The sequence below is a fragment of the Somniosus microcephalus genome, chromosome 1 (genome assembly GCF_052327205.1).
Source record: "Somniosus microcephalus isolate GS21.2 chromosome 1, FLI_Smic_1.0, whole genome shotgun sequence".
Lineage (NCBI taxonomy): Eukaryota > Metazoa > Chordata > Chondrichthyes > Squaliformes > Somniosidae > Somniosus > Somniosus microcephalus.
In genome coordinates, this window is record NC_140987.1 from 254,327,252 (window position 1) to 254,346,994 (window position 19,743).

Below are 19,743 nucleotides of genomic sequence, written 5' to 3' on the forward strand. Positions count from 1 at the left end.
TAAGAGAGTCACTAATAAATCCAATAGGGAATTCAGGAGAAACTTCTTTACCCAGAGTGTGGTTAGAATGTGGAACACACTACCAGAGGGAGTGGTTGAGGTGAATAGTATAGATGCATTTAAGGGGAAGCTCGATAAACACAGGAGGGCGAAAGGAATAGAAGGATATGGTGATAGGGTGAGATGAAGAGGGGTGGGAGGAGGCTCGTGTGGAGCATAAACACCGGCATAGACCTGTTGGGTCAAATAGCCTGTTTCCGTGCTGCAAATGCTATGTAATATTAATGTCAAATACTTTTAGAATGTGACTATCCCACTTCAGTAAAAAGCCACGGTTGGTTTGTTATAAATGCTATCATTTAAAAAAAAAGCTATGGGGGAAGTTATTACTTGGGTAGGGGGTGTAATTCTGGCGGTAGTGCGTCAGCCGCATGTTATACCCCCTCGTCCCATCGGCTTCAGTGGAAAGGAGAATCGGACTGGGTGCAGAGCGGGTGGCTAATCCGCTATCGCCCATTTTACACCCCCAACGAAGTTGAAAGTTCCGCCTCTGAATCTACAATCCTTTCATATTGAATCAAACTCTGTTAGATAGGCGTAAATATTCGGATGGGTGTCTTTTGACTATCCAGCTAATCTAAGACACGGTGGCAAATTACATTTGAAAGTCTTGTATCAGCACATGTGCTTACGCTGATGAACATTTGTCTTTAGTTTGCAATTACTATTTCGGTGCACATCTGTATCACGTAATTGTGCAGTTAAAATCAGTTGTGCTGCTTTATCTAAAGACTGTTTATTGAAAAGACCCAGATGGCACCATAGCAAGTACTGGATACATTAGGAGGCCATTCAGCACATCATGCCTGTGCTGGCTACTTGCTGAAGCAATCCAAAACCAATCCCACTGCTCTGTATCCTCGGATGCCTAAAATGTTTAATCCATTATTTGCACAAGGTTCTTCGTTTCAGCATCAACCAAAGCATTCCGTGCTCCAACAACTCTCTGCATTAATGTGGTAAATTTATAACGTAATAAAGCACAAAACTTTTGTTTCAAAGAGGAACATGACTCTCTTCACACTCACATGGTGCTGGAAATCTGGAACTCTTTTTTTACAGCCCCCCGCCCCCCCCCCCCCCCCAACCTAAAAATAAAAGCTGCTGAGACTGGGGGTCAATTGAAAGTTTAAAAACTGAGATTGATAGATTTTTGTTACGGAAGGGTATTAAGGGATATGGAGTTAAGATACAGATCATCCAGGGTCTATCATAATAACAACAACAACTTGCATTTCTATAGCACCTTTTCACATAGTAAAACGTCCCCAAGCACTTCACAGGAGTGATTTATCAAACAAAATTTGGCACCGAGCCACATGAGATATTGGGGCAGATGCTTAGTCAAAGAGGTAGGTTTTAAGGAGCGTCTTAAAGGAGGAGAGAGGTGTTTAGGGAAGGAATTCCAGAGTTTAAGGCCTAGGCAGCTGAAAGCGCGGCTGCCAATGGTGGAGCGATTTAAAATTAGGGATGCGCAAGAGGCCAGAATTGGAGGCGCGCAGAGATCTTGGAGGGTTGTAGGGCTGGAGGAGGTTACAGCGATGGGGAGGGGGCGAGGCCATGGAGGGATTTGAACACACAGATGAAAGTTTTAAAATCAAATTGAATGGTGGAACAGGCTTGAGGGGCTGAATGGCCTCCTGTTCCTATGCGTTTGGGAGAATAGATGTACAGGTAGACTATCCTTTATCCGAAAACCTTGGGACCAGCTGTGTTTCGGTTTTCGGAATATTTCAGAAGGTTTTCATCTCCGTATCTGACAACAAACACTGTTGCTTAGCAACAGCTTGTAAACACTCGGGCCCTGCCTTGGAAGCGTCTCTGAAGCTGTTGCTAAGCTACAGAGACTCTTTCCACAGCCCGACTGTTTTTATAAAAAAAAAAAATTTAAAAAAATTAAAAAAAAAAATTTAAATGCTAGGGGAAGAAAAAAAACCTAACAAAACGGCTGCTGATTTCTGCCGTTAGATCGAGGTTTCCGGCTCCCCCTGCTCCGTATCCGAATTCCTTGACTTAGCGGGGGTCTGGGGCTCGACTGCCACCGCCAGTTGTGGGAAAGCCGGATATCGGCTGACTCCTACACTAAGCTGGCCCGCAAATCAGGTCGGGGGGGGGGGGAAGAAAAGACTATCGGATGGGCCGCTGCAGGTATCGGCAGGCCGCTGTATTGTTGGGTTCACTCTCCCAGTACCTCCTTCACACTGCCCGGCTCGGCCTGCAATCTTCTACCCAGGAGGGAACTCTGTGACCCTCTGCCCTGCTCACAGGGAAAGGCAGAGCTCTCGGATCACTCCTGTCATGTTTGGCGCCACTCGGGTCATGTCGTGCGCACGACTTACGCTCCACGAAAAAACTTTCGGTTTTTAGAGGTTTTCGGTTTTTGGAAGTGCAGATAAAGGATAGTCTACCTGTATTTTTAATGTTAAGTGCTTCTGCCCCTTGACACCCCCCTCCCCCCCCCAAAAATAATTATTTTGTTTTATTTATTTTTCTGCATTTCCTTCCTGCCAATTCAATTGGGGGTGGGTCTGCAAGTAGTCTAAGAGATTTACAATGTTGAGTTTCTCCACCGGCAGCGACCCACTCAGTAGCTAGATACCTGCCAAGTCTAACTCCAGCTGTCTGCTGATGAGGGTGAGCAGCAATCTGCATCTGAGTTCTTGTTGGCCCTGGATGTCAGCCCAAATGCTGGGATCCAAGGCAATGACTCAACAAAAATGACCAGCCATAATACATTTCCTGGTCAGGAGGCTCAGCCAGGTGAAATATCTGAGACCAGAATAGTTTCCTTTCTCCCTACAGGTGTGTGGTTTGAGGGAAGGGAGTCGAAATCATTTGATCCAAAATCAACTACCAAATATTTGTTTTCAGTCTCTTTTCCCCCTTCCTTCCTTCCCTCCCCCACTGAAGATGATGAGTTGTGCAGGCCTACAGTTCCAGGGGTGCTGGCAGCCATCCAGTACCTCATGCAGAGGTAGGGTTGCCAACCCGCCAGCATTGTCCTGGAGTCACCATAAATTAAAGATTAATCTCCTGATCACTGCTGCGAGCAACAGGGCAGAAAAATTATAGGAGTATTGCAAAAACATTGGGGTTTTTTTCATTTTCTTTGAATTTTTTGTTACATTATTGGAGATGGGGGTGGGGAAGGGGTAAGGCTGTAGAACTGGGTGAGCTGGTTGGAGGTCATGTGATGAAACCTCCAGGAATACGTCCAACCAGAGTTGGCAACCCTACGCAGATGCTAGCCGTGAGATGAGAAAGTTTAGTGCAGCAGGCTAATCAAAGAGAACAAGTTGTTGCATAATGGTCTGATTTTGTCCTTACCTGAGGTCTACACATTAGCACTTTGCTGCTGGGAATCACTGGTCATTAATCATGAGTGAGAATACCTTGGCTTCTTGTACCCTCCCTCCATGCTGAGGAGCATTGTCATGCAACCACCCACAACCCTGGCTGAGATCAGCTAACTCGACAAAGACCAGGGAACAAACATGGAATTGTCCTGCTCAGTATGGCTCTGTATAGCATCAGTGATTTGACACTCAACTACAACAACGTGCATAGTCAAACGTCCCAAGGCACTTCACAGGAGCGTTATCAAACAATATTTGACACCGAGCCACAAGATACAAGGACAGGTGACCAAAAGCTTGATCAAAGAGGTAGGTTTTAAGGAGCGTCTTAAAGGAGGAGAGGCAGAGAGGTTTAGGGAGAGAATTCCAGAGCTTAAGGCCCAGGCAGCTGAAGGCACGGCCACCAATGGTGCAGCAAAGGAAATCGGGGAGGGCAGAATTGGAGGAGCACAGAGATCTCGGAGGGTTGTAGGGCTGGAGGAGGATACAGAGATAGGGAGGGGCGAGGCCATGGAGGGATTTGAAAATGAGGAGGCGAATTTTAAAATCAAGGCTTTGCCAGACGGGTACTCAATCATTTAATTCAAAATAAAATGAGATTTTTTGAATAACTTTTTTTGTTTTCTTGTTTTTAGCAATAGGATATCGTAGAAGACCAGACCTGCTCCCCAGCACTACATCTTTATTTGAAGCTGCCTCCTTGGCAACAACACTTTCCTCTACTTCATTATTTCTGAATGAACAGACTCCATCTGAAGGAACAGCAGATTCTTCATACAAGTAGGAGTCTCATTACTTTGTAGAGTATCTTGGCTGTTGAATATTGTACTCTGTAGATTGTAAAGATGTGGAATATATAAAAATTGAATCTCCTGGTGTTGCATTGATATGGAATCCTCCAATGTCGGGTTTAAAGAAATCCTCCTCCAACATATCTGTACAAATATTACCAGACTAATATGGGCTCCAATATTGATGCTGTTCTAGATGTCGAGGAGTACTCCACATTGCTTTGAAGTGCCACATTGATATAAAGCCCTGCAGGGTATGTATTTGACACTGTGATCTATTCTTCCCTCTTGCCGAGCAGGGAGAAGAAAACAGCTCCGTACATTTTATTCTGTATTTTGTTTCCACTGCCATTCCTCCCGACTGTCTTGAGATTGAAAGCTGGTAGTAGCAGAGAAATGTACACTATTACATGCCCTCGGCGAAGTAATGGATTACATTTGTTGCACTCTAGCAAGAATTTGAAAATCCATATCTTTACACATTAACTAACCATATCAAAAGAACAGAGACTTTGCAGGATTTGCTTTTTGGATTACTAATAATACTTTTTTTCCCCCCATATAACAGGATCAGTTTGGCAGTGGCCTGCATTCTGTGCCTTGCAGCATTTTTCTTTAAAACTTAACATTTTACCAATGTTCCAAATCAACAAATAATGTATAAAATGGCATATGATGTTGTGTACTATACTGGAACTGTTGGGGTGCTTTGATATCGTCTGATCACTTACTGATGGAGTGCACAATTATAATTTCACAATCACTCGGCATGCTTTGTGTTTAGCTTGCTAAAGTGCATTTTTTTAATAAAAAAAGGAATATAACACACCTACTATCCAGTGATCAGGTTCTGCTTACTGATACTAGAGAGTTTATCACAAATGTAGCTAATGGGAATGTGATGGGAAAAGCCAAAATGGATATCTTCAACTGTACAGTATCAAACACGAAGACACTGGGTGGCACAGTGGTCTAACTCATTGTCATTTCATTTCTAAAACCTAGTTTTGAATACAGCAAATACTGATGGGATTAAAGTACTGTCTCTCATGGTTGTAAGGATCTGAAATGTCTCCACAGAACAAAAGTGCCATTAATTTAGCACTTAATTGTCATTCACCCTTAAAGGCGTCACAATAATGTTTGGTGTGGGGAATGTATCACAGAGGTGCAGCAGGTGTTGCTGATCTTGGGTTAGGGTTATGGCACGTGTTGAGGTAATGCAGAGGGAGATTTACTCTACCTGAAGTGCTTGATACTCGATGGAAAGAGAGTTCCAGTTACCTACATGAGCACAAATTATTTCACGGGACTGCCTAATTTAAATTGGTATAGAGTTGGCACAGGCAGCAATCATAGTAACAATAAATAACACATCTGCAAACCAGAAGAATTGGGCACAGATTGCCACAAGAAATAGAATGATGGAGGAGAAGGACAAAGAAAAGACTAGCCTACTTTGGAATGCATGTGCCAACCGTTGGAGGGGACCACATGAAATCAGCCCAAATCCTGGGACAAGTAGGCTCAAAAAGTCTTAAGCCAGAATATGAAGAAGCGCTTGGGTGATGTTGATAAGTCATAGGTTAACATAAAAGATAACCCAGGATCAAGGCAGCAAGTTGGGATGAAGGAAGCTGCCAGCTAATATCCAGAGAACAGCTAGAACAAATGTGCACCAGTAATCAAGGTGATGTACAGTTACACCAATGAAATGTAGGCACCAATACAACATTGTACTCCATAGACCATGAATAGCAATATCGCTATCTATTCCTCATCGAATCCCAAGAAGGGATCCAGGAAGTCGAGCGCCATGTAACACAAGACCAAAAAGACATCTTGCCCTCCAAACGTTTCCTTCCTTTTAAAGGACCTGGATTTGCGTGAACTCCAGCAATCACACAAACCAATCCTGTTGTGTACCATTGTCCTGGACTTGCAAAGAAGAACTTGGTAGTTTCTGTGGGGGAACATACAGCGCTAAAAATGCAATTGGAGACATTTTGTGACCAGTATAAACAGTAGCCCATAAACAGTGCTGTGAAATGTTTAAATGATTCCCTAAAATAACACTTCAGTGTTTCACGACTAAATCCCAAACATTTCAACATTCAAGTTAAGAAACCATCAAAATGCATAATTAACTGAAGTTCTTCAAATCAATTGGTTCAGAATCAGCCTCTAGCTGCCAGGTACTGAACAGTTTCTTTTTAAAGAAAAAGTCGAGTACTAATTGACTGCTATTGCATCATCCACATAGACAAGTGTTTTGCACAGACAGTATCATCTGTTTGAAAATTGAAGCACCATTGTGTTCTAAATTCTTCAGTAACTATTTGTTTTATGATTAAATATCTGTTGCATATTGTATTCTTTTAAAGTTGCTGTTCATGTTGCTCTCCAGGACTTTTTAAAAAAATTAAAAGCCATATTAATTGGATGCAGGGTTTTTGTTGTACTTCTGTATATGTTTTAGTTTATTTAAGTCCCAGTTATCTGAGGAACGTTGATATAAAATTATGTTTTGCACATTTTCTTTTTTAAAAACCTGACAGCTTCAGGTCTCGGTACATTAATTTTGGCCAATGCTAAAGGTACCCAAATATCGTGTGCAATTTAAGCACATCAAGAGAATTTGACAAACACATGAGGGCCTGGATTTTGCAGTAGGAATAACGGTGAGGCTATCGGCGCTCACCTTTTATTCTGGAGTAAATCGGACAGCAACTTCCGGCGTCCACACATGCGCAGTTAAACACTGAAATCCAGAAGTTGCTGTCCGAGTTACCCTGCTCTTCCACAAGCTTCGCTACACTGGTACCTCGCCAACAGATGGTACTTACCCACTAGATACCCACTAAACCACACCAGAAAAAGATGGGGCTTGTCCATTCAAGTGTAAGTGAATTTTTAACGGCGTGATCAGTCTTAATTACTACCAAACACCCTCTGGCACTGAAAATTAACTTTTACAAGTGTGGAGTCTCATTCCTTCAGATTTTAATTATTGGCCCATATTTTCCGATCCCTACGGGTGTGTACGAGCTATGTACACACCCGTAGGGACCTCGCAAGTGCCGGTTTCAGGCATGCAAAGCGCATGCGCTGAAAAACGGCATTTCCGGTCTTTTGACAGATCGCATGTCTGTCCTGGAGAAGGACCTCTGCGAGTGGAGTGTTCCGCTTTCTGCAGAAACTCCGCCCACTGAAATCCCTTAAAAATCTTACACCTGGTAAAAGGAGGCGTAAAGCCTGCTTTTACCAGCATGAGAGTTTAAAAAAGTAAAAAAAAAAATTTTTTCACTCATTTAGAATTTTAAAATACTTTTTTAAAAAAAGTAAGTTTATTTTTAGCCCCCTAAAAAAAAAATTGAATTTTTTTCAAAAAATTACATTTTTGCTTAAAATATTTAATTTAATGTGTTTTTTTTAATGATTTGATGTGTTTTTGGAGTGATCTCCATTCATACTTTTGACCAGTCTAAGCTGTCAAAAGTATGAAGGGAAATTTCCCTCCTCCCATTGGTTCCCCATGTCCCACGTGATCCCAGGGACGCTTGCGAACCGCATGCGCCCCTGGGATACCTGGGCCCTGCGCATTTCGTCGTGAAGAGGCCCAGGATCGGAAATGGCCAGTCCTCTGGGGCGCTCGGGTAAGGGCGTAGATTTTTTCCAGATCTGAGTCCTCCGCACGCAGGAAGCCTCCGATTGGAAAATACGGGCCATTATTGGAGATTTTTTAAAATATATATTTTTTAACTTTTTCTTTGCCTTTAATCTCTCTCTCTCTCTCTATACAATCTTTCTTTCTCTCTATTTTGCTTTCTGTACATGATTTTACATTGAATTAAATAATTTATCTTGCACTGCCTGGTTTAGACTCTGCATGTCTCAGTAAGGATTCTTCAATCTGATTGGTTGAGCAGACACGCCATTGCTTTCCCTGTTCACCCCGGTTCCCGATCCCGTGTAGCCGCACTGTTTTGAATTTCTAATAACAAGCTCCAGTGCAAAGGCCCTCAATGTCTCTGGACAAGTGTAATTAACTGCGAACACCGTTTGTTCGCTGCTGACCGCAAAAGCCGGGCCAATGTACTTTTATGTGGATGCACTACACTTACAAGTTTCCATAGTGCTCTTTTGGAGTTTGAATCTGCTTTTCAAGTTTTCCCTGCTGTGGCAACCACAACAGAGTTGTTTGTACTCTATCTCTCCTCCTTTACGACGCTCCTTAAAGTCTACCTTTGACCAAGCTTTTGGTCATCTGACCTAATATCTTCTTACGATAGCAAAATACTGCGGATGCTGGAAATCTGAAATAACAACAGAAAACGCTGGGAAAACTCCTGCAGGCCAGGCAACATCCATGGAGAGAGAAACAGAGTTAACGTTTCAGGTCGAAACCCTTCTTCAGAACTGAGAAAAAAGCAGGAAATGAAACGGATTAAAAAGCCAGTTTGGGGGCTGGGAAATGGGGGAGGGGATGAAAGAACAAAAGGGAAGGTCTGAGAAGTGAAGAGACATTAAGAGATATTCAAGATGAGACGCGATGGTAATAGGACAGGTAAAGAGACAAAAGATGGCTCTAGATGAAGTGTGAAATGCGCTGGCAGAATGAAAATCAGCTGCCATATGGGAGAGAAAAAAAGGAAAAGGCACAATCCAAAGGTATGGATAAAAAATATATTAAAATCTAATAGGGGCCGAGGTTATGATCTGAAATTGTTGAACTCGATAGAGAGTCCGGAAGGCTGTAAAGTGCCTAATCGGAAGAGGAGTTGCTGTTCCTCGAGTTTACGTTGAGCTTCCGTGGAACAATGCAAGAGGCCAAGGACGGTGAGGTCCGAGTGGGAATGGGGCGGTGAATTAAAATGACAGGCGACCGGAAGCTCGGGGTCATCCTTACGGACTGAACGGAGGTGTTCCGCAAAGCGGTCACCCAATCTGCGTTTGGTCTCCCCAATGTAGAGGAGACCATATCGTGAGCAGCGAATACAGTATACTAGATTGCAAGAAGTACAAGTAAATCGCTGTTAGACCTGGAAAGGGGTGTTTGGGGCCCTGGACAGTGGGAAGGGGGGAGGTATAGGGGCATGTGTTACATCTCCTACGCTTACACGGGAGGGTGCCAGGGGAAGGGGTGCTGGGGGTGATAGAGGAGTGGACTAGGGTGTATCAGAGGGAGCGGTCCCTACAGAATGCTGAAAGGGAAGGGGAGGGGAGGGGAAGATGCTTTTGGTGGTGGGATCATGTTGAAGTTGGCGGAGGATGATCTGTTGAATGTGGAGGCTGGTGGGGTGAAAGCTGAGGACAAGGGGAACCCCATCATGGTTCCGGGAGGGAGGGGCAGGGGTGAGGGCAGAAGTGCGGGAGATAGAATGGACACAGTCGAGGGCCGTGTCAACCACGGTAGAGGGGAATCCTCGGTTGAGGAAAAAGGAAGATGTCGGAAGCACTGGTGTGGAAGGTGGCATCGTCTGAGCAGATGTGTCTCCGTCGCATCTGCTCCGACGATGCCACCTTCCACACCAGTGCTTCCGACATGTCTTCCTTTTTCCTCAACCGAGGATTCCCCTCTACCGTGTCCGTTCTATCTCCAGCACTTCTGCCCTGCCCCTCCCTCCCCGGAACCACGACAGGGTTCCCCTTGTCCTCAAATTTCACCCACCAGCCTCCACATTCAACAGATCATCCTCCGCCAACTCCAACGTGATCCCACCACCAAAAGCATCTTCCCTTCCCCTCCCCTTTCACAATTCAGTAGGAACCACTCCCTCCGAGACACCCTAGTCCACTCCTCTATCACCCCCAGCACCCTTTCCCCTTCACCCGGCACCTTCCCATGCAAGCGCAGGAGATGCAACACCTGCCCCTATACCTCCCCCCTTCCCACTGTCCAGGGCCCCAAACACCCCTTCCAGGTGAAACAGCGATTTACTTGTACTTCTTGCAATCTAGTATACTGTATTCGCTGCTCACGATGTGGTCTCCTCTACATTGGGGAGACCAAACACAGATTGGGTGACCGCTTTGCGGAACACCTCCGTTCAGTCCGTAAGGGTGACCCCGAGCTTCCAGTCGCCTGTCTTTTCAATTCACCGCTCCATTCCCACTCAGACCTCACCGTCCTCGGGCTCTTGCATTGTTCCACGGAAGCTCAGCGTAAGCTCGAGGAACAGCACCTCATCTTCCAATTAGGCATTTTACAGCCTTCCGGACTCGATATCGAGTTCAACAATTTCAGATCATAACCTCGGCCCCTATTATTTTTATATTTTTTATCCACACCTTTTGGTTTGTGCCTTTTCCTTTTTTCTCTCCCACATGGCAGCTGTCTCTCATTCTGCCAGCGCATTTCACACTTCATCTAGAGCCATCTTTTGTCTCTCTACCTGTCCTATTACCATCGCGTCTCATCTTGAATATCTCTTAATGTCTTTTCACCTCTCAGACCTTCCCTTTTGTTCTTTCATCCCCTCCCCCATTTCCCAGCCCCCATACTGGCCTTTTAATCTGTTTCATTTCCTGCTTGTTTCTCAGTTCTGAAGAAGGGTTTCGACCTGAAATGTTAACTCTTTCTCTCTCCACGGATGTTGCCTGGCCTGCTGAGTTGTTCCAGCGTTTTCTGTTATTTCTAATATCTTTTTATATGGCTTAGTGTCAAATTTTGCCTGATAACGCTCCTGTGAAGTGCCTTGGGACATTTTACTACGTTAAAGCTGCTATATAAATGCAAGTTGTTGGCGTAGAAACATAGAAGATAGGAGCAGGAGTAGGCCATTCGGCCCCTCGAGCCTGCTCCGCCATGCCATGCGACCATGGCTGATCATCCAAATTCAGTACCCGGTCCCCTCTTTCTCCCCATACCCCTTGATCCCTTTAGCCTTAAGAAATATATCCAACTCCTTCTTGAATATATTTAATGAATTGGCCTCTACTGCCTTCTGTGGTAGAGAATTCCACAGGTTCACCACTCTCTGGATGAAGAAATTCCTCCTCATTTCTGTCCTAAATGGCTTACCCCTTATCCTTAGACTGTGAACCCTGGTTCTGGACTCCCTGACCATCGGGAACATCCTTCCTGCATCTAGTCTGTCCAGTCCTGTCAGAATTTTATAAGTTTCAATGAGATCCCCTCTCACTCTTCTAAACTCCAGCAAGTATAAGCCCAATCGACCCAATCTCTCCTCATACGTCATTCCTGCCATCCCAGGTATCAGTCTGGTGAATCTTTGCTGCACTCCCTCCATGGCACGAACATCCTTCCTCAGATATGGCGACCAAAACTGCACTCAATACTCCAGATGTGGTCTCACCAAGGCCCTGTACAACTGCAGCAAGACATCCTTGTTCCTGTACTCAAACCCTCTCGCTACGAAGGCCAACATACCATTTGCCTTCTTAACTGACTGGTGCACAAGGACACCCAGGTCTCGTTGCACTTCCCCTTCTCCCAATCTATTGCCATTCAGATAATCTGCCTTCCTGTTTTTGCCACCAAAGTGGATAACCTCACATTTATTGAGAAGACTCTTCATGTTTCTATACCTACCCTTGGAAATGTGGCAATTGTGGTTGCCACAAACATGACCCCATTCACTTGTTTTGGGGACAGATAGTGCAATTTTTAATGACTCTAAGCTTTAATTGACTGCTACTTTGTTGCTGTCTTTAAAATCATCCTTAAATACTCAGTTGGGTCGATCCTCAATTTAGATCTTAAATGAGCGATTTTTGTTTTTGTTCAGTTTAGAAAAAAGTATATTTAAAACACACAGGCTTATTTGTTTTTGTAATCTTTATGTAGCATTTTAAAGTATTTTGTCTCTATGATGTTGAAGCACTCGTGCATTCAAGAGCACCCAATTTTTGAGCATAAAGTGGGTAGAGATCCATTATGACCGATCCCTACCCATTTTGAATGCGTTCCAATTTTCTAATTGAGATTTTAACTAGTGCAGAAAGCACCACCAGTTTGGGGCAGATGCGTGCAAATGAATACATAATAAAATCAAGATGTCAGCCATACATGTTTCTAACATTTCTATCTATTTTGCACTGTTTTCTTTACCCATTCATATAAAGCGAACATTCAGGGTTGCTGAGCTCCATGTGGAAATCTGTTCAAAACAGATTCCACGCTGTAGTGCCAATGCTAAAACTTTTTTCTGCTGTCAATAAGGCCTCTGTGACTAATGCTATGGTGCAATGCTTATTTCCCCCCGCCCCCCTTCCTGTTGTCACAGTGTCCCTACGGGTTTGCCACTGGGAATTCCACTACATCTCTGCTTTTTGGAGGCAAGAAAGAAAGACTTGCATTTCTATAGTGCCTTTCACTACCCCAGAACGTTCCAAAGCATTTTACAGCAAATGAAGTACTTTTTTGAAGTGTAGTCACTGTTGCAATGTGGGAAAGGTGGCAGCCAATTTGCGCATAGCAAACTCTCACAAACAGCAATGTGATAATGACCAGAGTGTGTTGGTTGAGGGATAAATATTGGCCAGGACACTGGGAAGAACTCCTCAACTCCTCTTCCAATAGTGTCATGGGATCTTTACATCCTACGAAGGGCCCATCAAGGCACTCGTCACTGCTGCCTTACGAGCAGCAACCCCAACTGTGCCATCCTACTCTCTTTCGCCGACCTTCCCACCCAGCGCGTCCACTGGGGGCAAATCTTGCCAATCTCCTCCCCATCCATCTCATCTCCCCCTCCCCCCCCCCCCCCCCCCTCAATGCTGATCCTGTGGACGCTGGCAGTGGGGCAGCCATCACCGACCCTCTCCACATCTCCCTCCAGAATGTACGTTCACTTGCGAACAAGGCCCTTGCCATCTATGAGCTTATCGTGGATGATTGCATCAACATCATGGCCTTGACGGAAATTTGGTTGAGGGGTGATGACCTCTTACCCTTAAATGAAGCCTCCCCACCTGACTATACTTTCCAGCACTTGCCCTGCTCAGACCGCCGTGGTGGCGGTGTGGCTCTCGTCACCAAATCACACCTTGGTCTGTCCCCCTATTCCTCTGGCAGTTTCTCCTCCTTTGAGCATCTCGCCTTATTCCACCCCTCTCACCTCATTTAAAATTCTTGTTCTCCACCGCCCACCCAAGTACCATAAAAATGTTATTACTGAGATATCTTCACTATTCTCCTCCCTCGGCCTCTGCACTGAACAACTTCTCATCCTCAGTGCTTTCAACCTCCATCTCAATTCATCATGCTCTCTCTCCTCGAAGTTCACTACCCTCCTATCCTCCCTTAATCTCTCCCTCCATGTAAACTCCCCAACCCATATTCACGGTCACCCCCTCGACCTTGCCACCTCTCGTGGCCTCGCTACTCCCATCGTGTCAATCGCAGATAAGGCCATCTCTGACCATTTCATCGTATCGCTCTCCACCGCCCCCCCCCCAACCCCCAAACCCTACATCCTTCTGTGTAAAAACATCCCTGGAAAAAACTCTCCCAACTCTCTTACAACTGCACTTATGAAATCCCAACTGTCCACCCTTGGGCCCGCCATTCACCACGACATTTCTGCAGCTACCGATCTGCTCAACTACACCCTCACCACCACCTTTGATGCCCTAGTCCCTATTAAAACAATTACCCTCTCTCACCCTGGCCATTCCCCCTGGTATGGCTCTCATCTTCGCTCCCTTAAGTCCAAGGGATGCAAACTTGAATGGATATGGCGGACAACTGGTTTAGCCATTCATCGCCAGATCTGGCTGGACCACATAAAGCATTATCGGGTCCTGCTCTAGTCTGCCAAAATTGCTCACTATTCCAGAATCATTCTGGAATGCAAAGATAAACCCCGGCTCCTATTCTCTACTGCTAACCATCTTCTTAAACGCCTCTCCCCTGTCTTCACCCTCACCTCCGATAACAAGTGTGAGGAGCTCATGGACTTATTTGTCTCTAAGTTTGAGACCATCCGTTCAGCTGCGTCTGCCACTTCCCTTCCTTCCCCTAGCCCACTGGACCAAGGTTCCTCCCTGCCCTAGCCCTGAACTCACATCTTTGTCCAGTTTCTCTCCGATCTCCCCTCATGACCTCTCCGCGCTCACCTTGTCCATGAGACCCACCTCCGGCTCCCTTGACCCTATTCCCACCAAACTGCTGACCACCCAACTTCCTTTTCTGGCTCCCATGTTAGCTGACATTGTTAACGGTTCTCTCTCCTCAGGTACTGTCCCCCTCTCCCTCAAATCGGCCGTCATCACCCCTCTCCTCAAAAAACCAAACCCTTGATCCCTCCGTCCTTGCAAACTACCGCCCCATCTCCAACCTCCCTTTCCTCTCAAGTCCTTGAACGTGTTGTTGCCTCCCAAATCTATGCCCATCTTTCCCGCAATTCCATGTTTGAATCCCTCCAATCAGGTTCCTGCCCTTGCCACAGTACCGAAATGGCTCTCATCAAAGTCAGAAATGACACCCTTTGTGACTGTGACAAAGATAAACTATCCCTCCTCATCATTCTTGACTTGTCTGCATCCTTTGACACAGTTGACCACTCCATCCTTCTCCAACGCCTCTCCACCATCATCCAGCTGGGTGGGACTGCACTCGCCTGGTTCCGTTCTTATCTATCTAATTGTAGCCTGCAACGGCTTCTCTTCCCGCTCCTGCATCGCTACCTCTGGTGTCCCCCAAGGATCTATCCTTGGCCGCATCCTATTTCTCATCTACATGTTGCCCCTTGGCGATAACAATACCCAGCTCTACCTCACTACCTCTTCTCTCGACCCCTCCACGGTCTCTAAATTGTCAGACTGCTTGTCTGACATCCAGTTCTGGATGAGCAAAAATTTTCTCCAATTAAAAATTGGGAAGACCGAAGCCATTGTTTTCGGTCCCCGCCACAAACTCCGTTCCCTAGCCACTGACTCCATCCCTCTCCCTAATATCTGTCTGAGGCTGAACCACACTGTTCGCAACTTTGGTGTCATATTTGACCCTGAAATGAGCTTCCGACCTCCTATCCGCAGCATAACAAAGACCGCCTATTTCCACCTGTGTAATATCGCTCGTCTCCACCCTTGCCCCAGCTCATCTGCTGATACTCTCATCCATGCCTTTGTTACCTCTGGACTTGACTATTCCAACGCACAATTGGCTGGCCACCCACATTCCACCCTACGTAAACTTGGGGTCATCCAAACTCTGCTGCCCATGTCCTAACTCGCAACAATGCCCATCTCCCCTGTGCTCGCTGACCTACATTGGCTCCCAGTTAAGCAGCGCCTCGATTTCAAAATTCTCATCCTTGTTTTCAAATCCCTCCATGGCCTCGCCCTGCCCTATCTCTCTAAACTCCTTCAGCCCCACAACCCCCTGAGATATCTGCACTCCTCTAATTCTGCCCTCTTGAGCATAAGCATCCCTGATTATAATCGCTCAACCATTGCTGGCCGTGCCTTCTCTTGCCTAGGCCCTAAGCTCTGGAATTCCCTGCCTAAACCTCTCCGCCTCGCTACCTCTCTTTCCTCCTTTAAGACGCTCCTTAAAACCTACCTCTTTGACCAAGCTTTTGGTCACCTGCCCTAATTTATCCTGGTGATTCGGTGTCAAATTTTTTGTCTTAAAATACTCCTGTGCAGCACCTTGGGACTACGTTAAAGGCGCTATATAAATACAAGTTGTTGTTGTTGTCCACCCGAGAGGACAGACGGGTTTAACATCTCATCTGAAAGACGGCACCTCCGACAGTGCAGCACTCCCTCAGTACTGTACTGGAGTGTAGCCTAGATTATGTATTCATGTCTCTGGAGTGGGAAATGGAACAGGCTCAGATTTGCCCAATTTTTTTATCTCTCTCTGTTGCCCTCTCCCAGGCGCAAAATAATTATGCCTGGTGCTAATGCGAAGCTTGTTGTTCTAAAAGTTCAATTCCTCCTCCTGCTTCCAGGAATTTTCCAGGGATTGACCGTATAGATGAACGGAGGCAAGAGGAGTATATCTAACTATCGGGCTGCACTCGAAATGCTGAACAATCCAGTTATCAAACATTGGTTTTATGTCTATACAAAGCAAGTTTAAAAAGAAGCAAAGACTGATGCGCTATCAATTACTCATAAAAGACTGAGAGTTAAGAGAGTAACTAAAGGCTTTTATTAACAAAAGAATGAAGGTCTGCCTCGAGTGGTCGACCGGTCCAGAATACAAAGGGGCTGGGGAGCAGTCACCTTTATACTAGGACTTGTGGGAGGAGTCAGCCGAGGCATGTCCAGGCATGTACACAGTGGAATACAAACAGTGGTTTACCACATTCACCCCTTGTTTAAAATTGAGTCCGGCGGGGTGAAGTGTATTTAAAAGTTAGTGTATTGGAGTCTCTCCGGAGGTCTTGTCTGCCGCTGTGATCGGCGTGGCGACGGCAGGGGTAGTGGAGCTTCCGGCGTCGAGTCCCGCGTAGGCTGTGGCACAGGCGTGTCGTCCTCGTAGATGTCGAGCGGGTCGCTGGGCCCAGGCCTGCCGTCTGCCGGGGCTGGATATCGGATCGTGGGGGGGGTGGTAGTGAGTAGTGGGTTACTGCGGCCCCCGAGGGTGCAAGGTCTCTTATGGAGACTGTGTCCTCCCGCCCGTCCGGGTATGCAATGTAAGCATACTGGGGATTGGCGTGGAGGAGGTCGACCCTCTCGACCAGGGGGTCCGTTTTATGGGTCCTCACGTGCCTTCTCAGTAGGACCGGCCCTGGGGACATCAGCCATGGCGGTAGCGATGTCCCCGATGTGGACTTCCTTGGGAAGACAAACATTTTCTCATGAGGGGTGGCGTTAGTGGCAGTGCAGAGCAGTGACCGAATAGAGTGGAGCGCATCGGGGAGCACATCCTGCCAGCGGGAGGTTGGAAGGCCCCTAGACTTTAAGGCTAGCAGGGCGGCCTTCCAAACTGTCGCATTTTCTCTTTCCACCTGTCCGTTCCCCCGGGGGTTGTAACTGGTGGTCCTGCTTGTGGCAATACCCCTAGTTAGCAGGTACTGACGGAGTTCGTCACTCATAAACGATGAGCCCCGGTCGCTATGGATATAGCTGGGGAAACCGAACAGGGTGAAGAGGTCGTTCAGACATTTAATGACCGTGGCACTGGTCGTGGCACTGGTCATGTCCGGGCAGGGGATGGCGAACGGGAAACGGGAGTACTCATCAATAATATTGAGGAAGTACACATTGCGGTCGGAGGAGGGGAGAGGCCCTTTAAAATCAACGCTCAGGCGCTCGAAGGGGCGAGTGGCTTTTATCAGGTGGGCCCTGGCTGGTCTATAAAAGTGCGGTTTGCACTCAGCGCAGACTTGGCAGTTCCTGGTCATGGTCCTGACCTCCTCAATAGAGTAAGGCAGGTTGCGGGCCTTGATGAAGTGGAAGAACCTGGTGACCCCCGGGTGGCAGAGGTCATTGTGGAGGGCCTGCAGTCTATCGATCTGCGCGCTGGCGCAGGTGCCACGCGATAGCGCATCCGGGGGTTCATTGAGCTTCCCGGGCCGGTACAAGATCTCGTAATTGTAGGTGGAAAGTTCGATTCTCCACCTCAAGATCTTGTCATTTTTGATTTTGCCCCTCTGCTTGTTGTTAAACATGAAAGCAACTGAACGTTGGTCAGTGAGCAGGGTAAATCGTTTTCCGGCCAGGTAGTGCCTCCAATGACGCACAGCCTCCACAATCACCTGGGCCTCCTTCTCAACAGCGGAGTGTCTGGTCTCCGGGCCTTGGAGGGTTCGTGAAAAGAAGGCCACGGGTCTCCCCGCCTGATTTGAGGGTAGCGGCCAGGGCAAAGTCGGACGCGTCGCTTTCCACCTGGAAGGGGATGGACTCGTCCACTGCGTGCATGGTGGCTTTGGCAATGTCTTCCTTGATACGGTGGAAGGCTAAGCGGGCCTCTGCCGTCAAGGGAAAAGAGGTGGACTTGATCAGCGGACGGGCCTTGTCCGCATAGTAGGGGACCCACTGGGCATAATAGGAGAAAAACCCTAGGCACCTCTTCAGGGCCTTGAGGCAGTGGGGCAGTGGGAGTTCCATAAGGGGACGCATCCGGTCGGGGTCGGGGCCGATGACTCCGTGTTCCACAACACAGCCAAGGATGGCGAGGCGGTTTGTGCGGAATATGCACTTCTCCTTGTTATATGTCAGGTTCAGGAGTTGGGCGGTGCGGAGGGATTTTTCGAGGTTTGCGTCATGGTCCTGCAAGTCACGGCCGCAGATGGTCACATTGTCCAGATATGGGAAAGTGGCCTGCAACGCATTTTGATCTACCATCCGGTCCATCTCCCTTTGGAAGACGGAGACCCCGTTGGTGACGCCAAAGGGAACCCTAAGGAAGTGATAGAGGCGGCCGTTTGCCTCAAAGGCAGTATACTGGCGGTCCTCAGGGCGGATAGGGAGCTGGTGGTACGCTGATTTCAGGTCAATGGTCGAGAAGATGCGGTACTGCGCGATCTGGTTGACCATATCAGCTATGCGGGGGAGTGGGTAGGCGTCCAGCAGGGTGTAGCGATTTATTGTCTGGCTGTAGTCGATGACCAGGCGCTGCTTCTCGCCGGTCTTAACGACCACAACCTGGGCTCGCCAGGGGCTGGTGCTGCCCTCAATAATCCCTTCCTTCAGGAGCCGCTCCACTTCGGTTTTAATGAAAACCCTGTCCCCGGCACTGTATCGCCTGCTCTTTGTGGCGATGGGCTTACAGTCGGGGGTGAGGTTAGCAAACAGTGGGGGGGGGGTGACTCTGAGTGTGGAGAGGTTGCACCTGGTGCGCGGCGGGCAATTTGGGAGCTGCTGGCTGCGGACTGTGAGTGGGGGTAGGGGTCCACCGTACGCCATCGTAACACTTTTAAGGTGGCACTGAAAATCTAACCCCAGCAGGACGGCAGCGCAGAGGTCGGGCAGGACCAGAAGTTTAAAATGATCGTACACGGTCCCGTCTACTACGAGTGTCACTACGCAGTAGCCGCCGATGTCCGCCGACTGGGACTCGGAGGCCATAGAAATCCGCTGGTGCGCAGGCAGGACTGGGAGAGAGCAACGCCGCACCGTGCCGGGGTGGATGAAGCTCTCCGTGCTCCCAGAGTCAAAAAGGCAGATTGTATCGTGGCCATTTACCTTAATGTCCATTGTGGAACTGGCCAGCTGGTGCGGTCTCGCTTGGTCCAGTGTAACGGATGCCAGCGTAGGGGTCGGTGTGTCGCTGCGGGTATCAGATGAGGCAGTGTTGGGGGCCTGCTGCGTTCCGGCTGTCGTCCAAGATGGCGGCGTCCATGATCCCCATGTGGCTGGAGGCGTCCAAAATGGCTGCTGTACCGGTGGTTCGCACATGGCCGGGGAGGCCCAAGATGGCGGCCCACATGGCCCACACGCAGCGCTGTTGGGGTTCGGGGTGGCTTTGGCCCTGCAGACGTTAGCGTAGTGTCCCTTCTTCCCGCAGCCCGAGCAGATCGCGTTTTTCGCCAGGCAGCGCGCTCTGGGGTGTTTTGCCTGGCCACAGAAGTAGCATTTCTGGCCTTGGGGCACTGCTGTCTGGCCTTGGGACA

General features: G+C 47.6%; 1 protein-coding gene across 8 annotated transcripts in view; it reads left to right on the top strand.

Moving 5' to 3' along the window:
• The window catches only part of pip5k1ba (phosphatidylinositol-4-phosphate 5-kinase, type I, beta a), a 224,633-nt gene that overhangs the window by 181,817 nt on the left and 23,073 nt on the right, over positions 1 to 19,743 (top strand). For 6 of the 8 annotated variants that reach the window (XM_085992127.1, XM_085992146.1, XM_085992136.1 and 3 more), the window contains one exon: positions 4,052 to 4,196. In XM_085992127.1, coding sequence (XP_085848253.1) covers positions 4,052 to 4,196 — 145 coding nt within the window. Of the gene's footprint in view, positions 1 to 4,051; positions 4,197 to 19,743 lie in introns of those variants that run through there. The other 2 variants (XM_085992151.1, XM_085992165.1) reach the window with 1 other exon arrangement.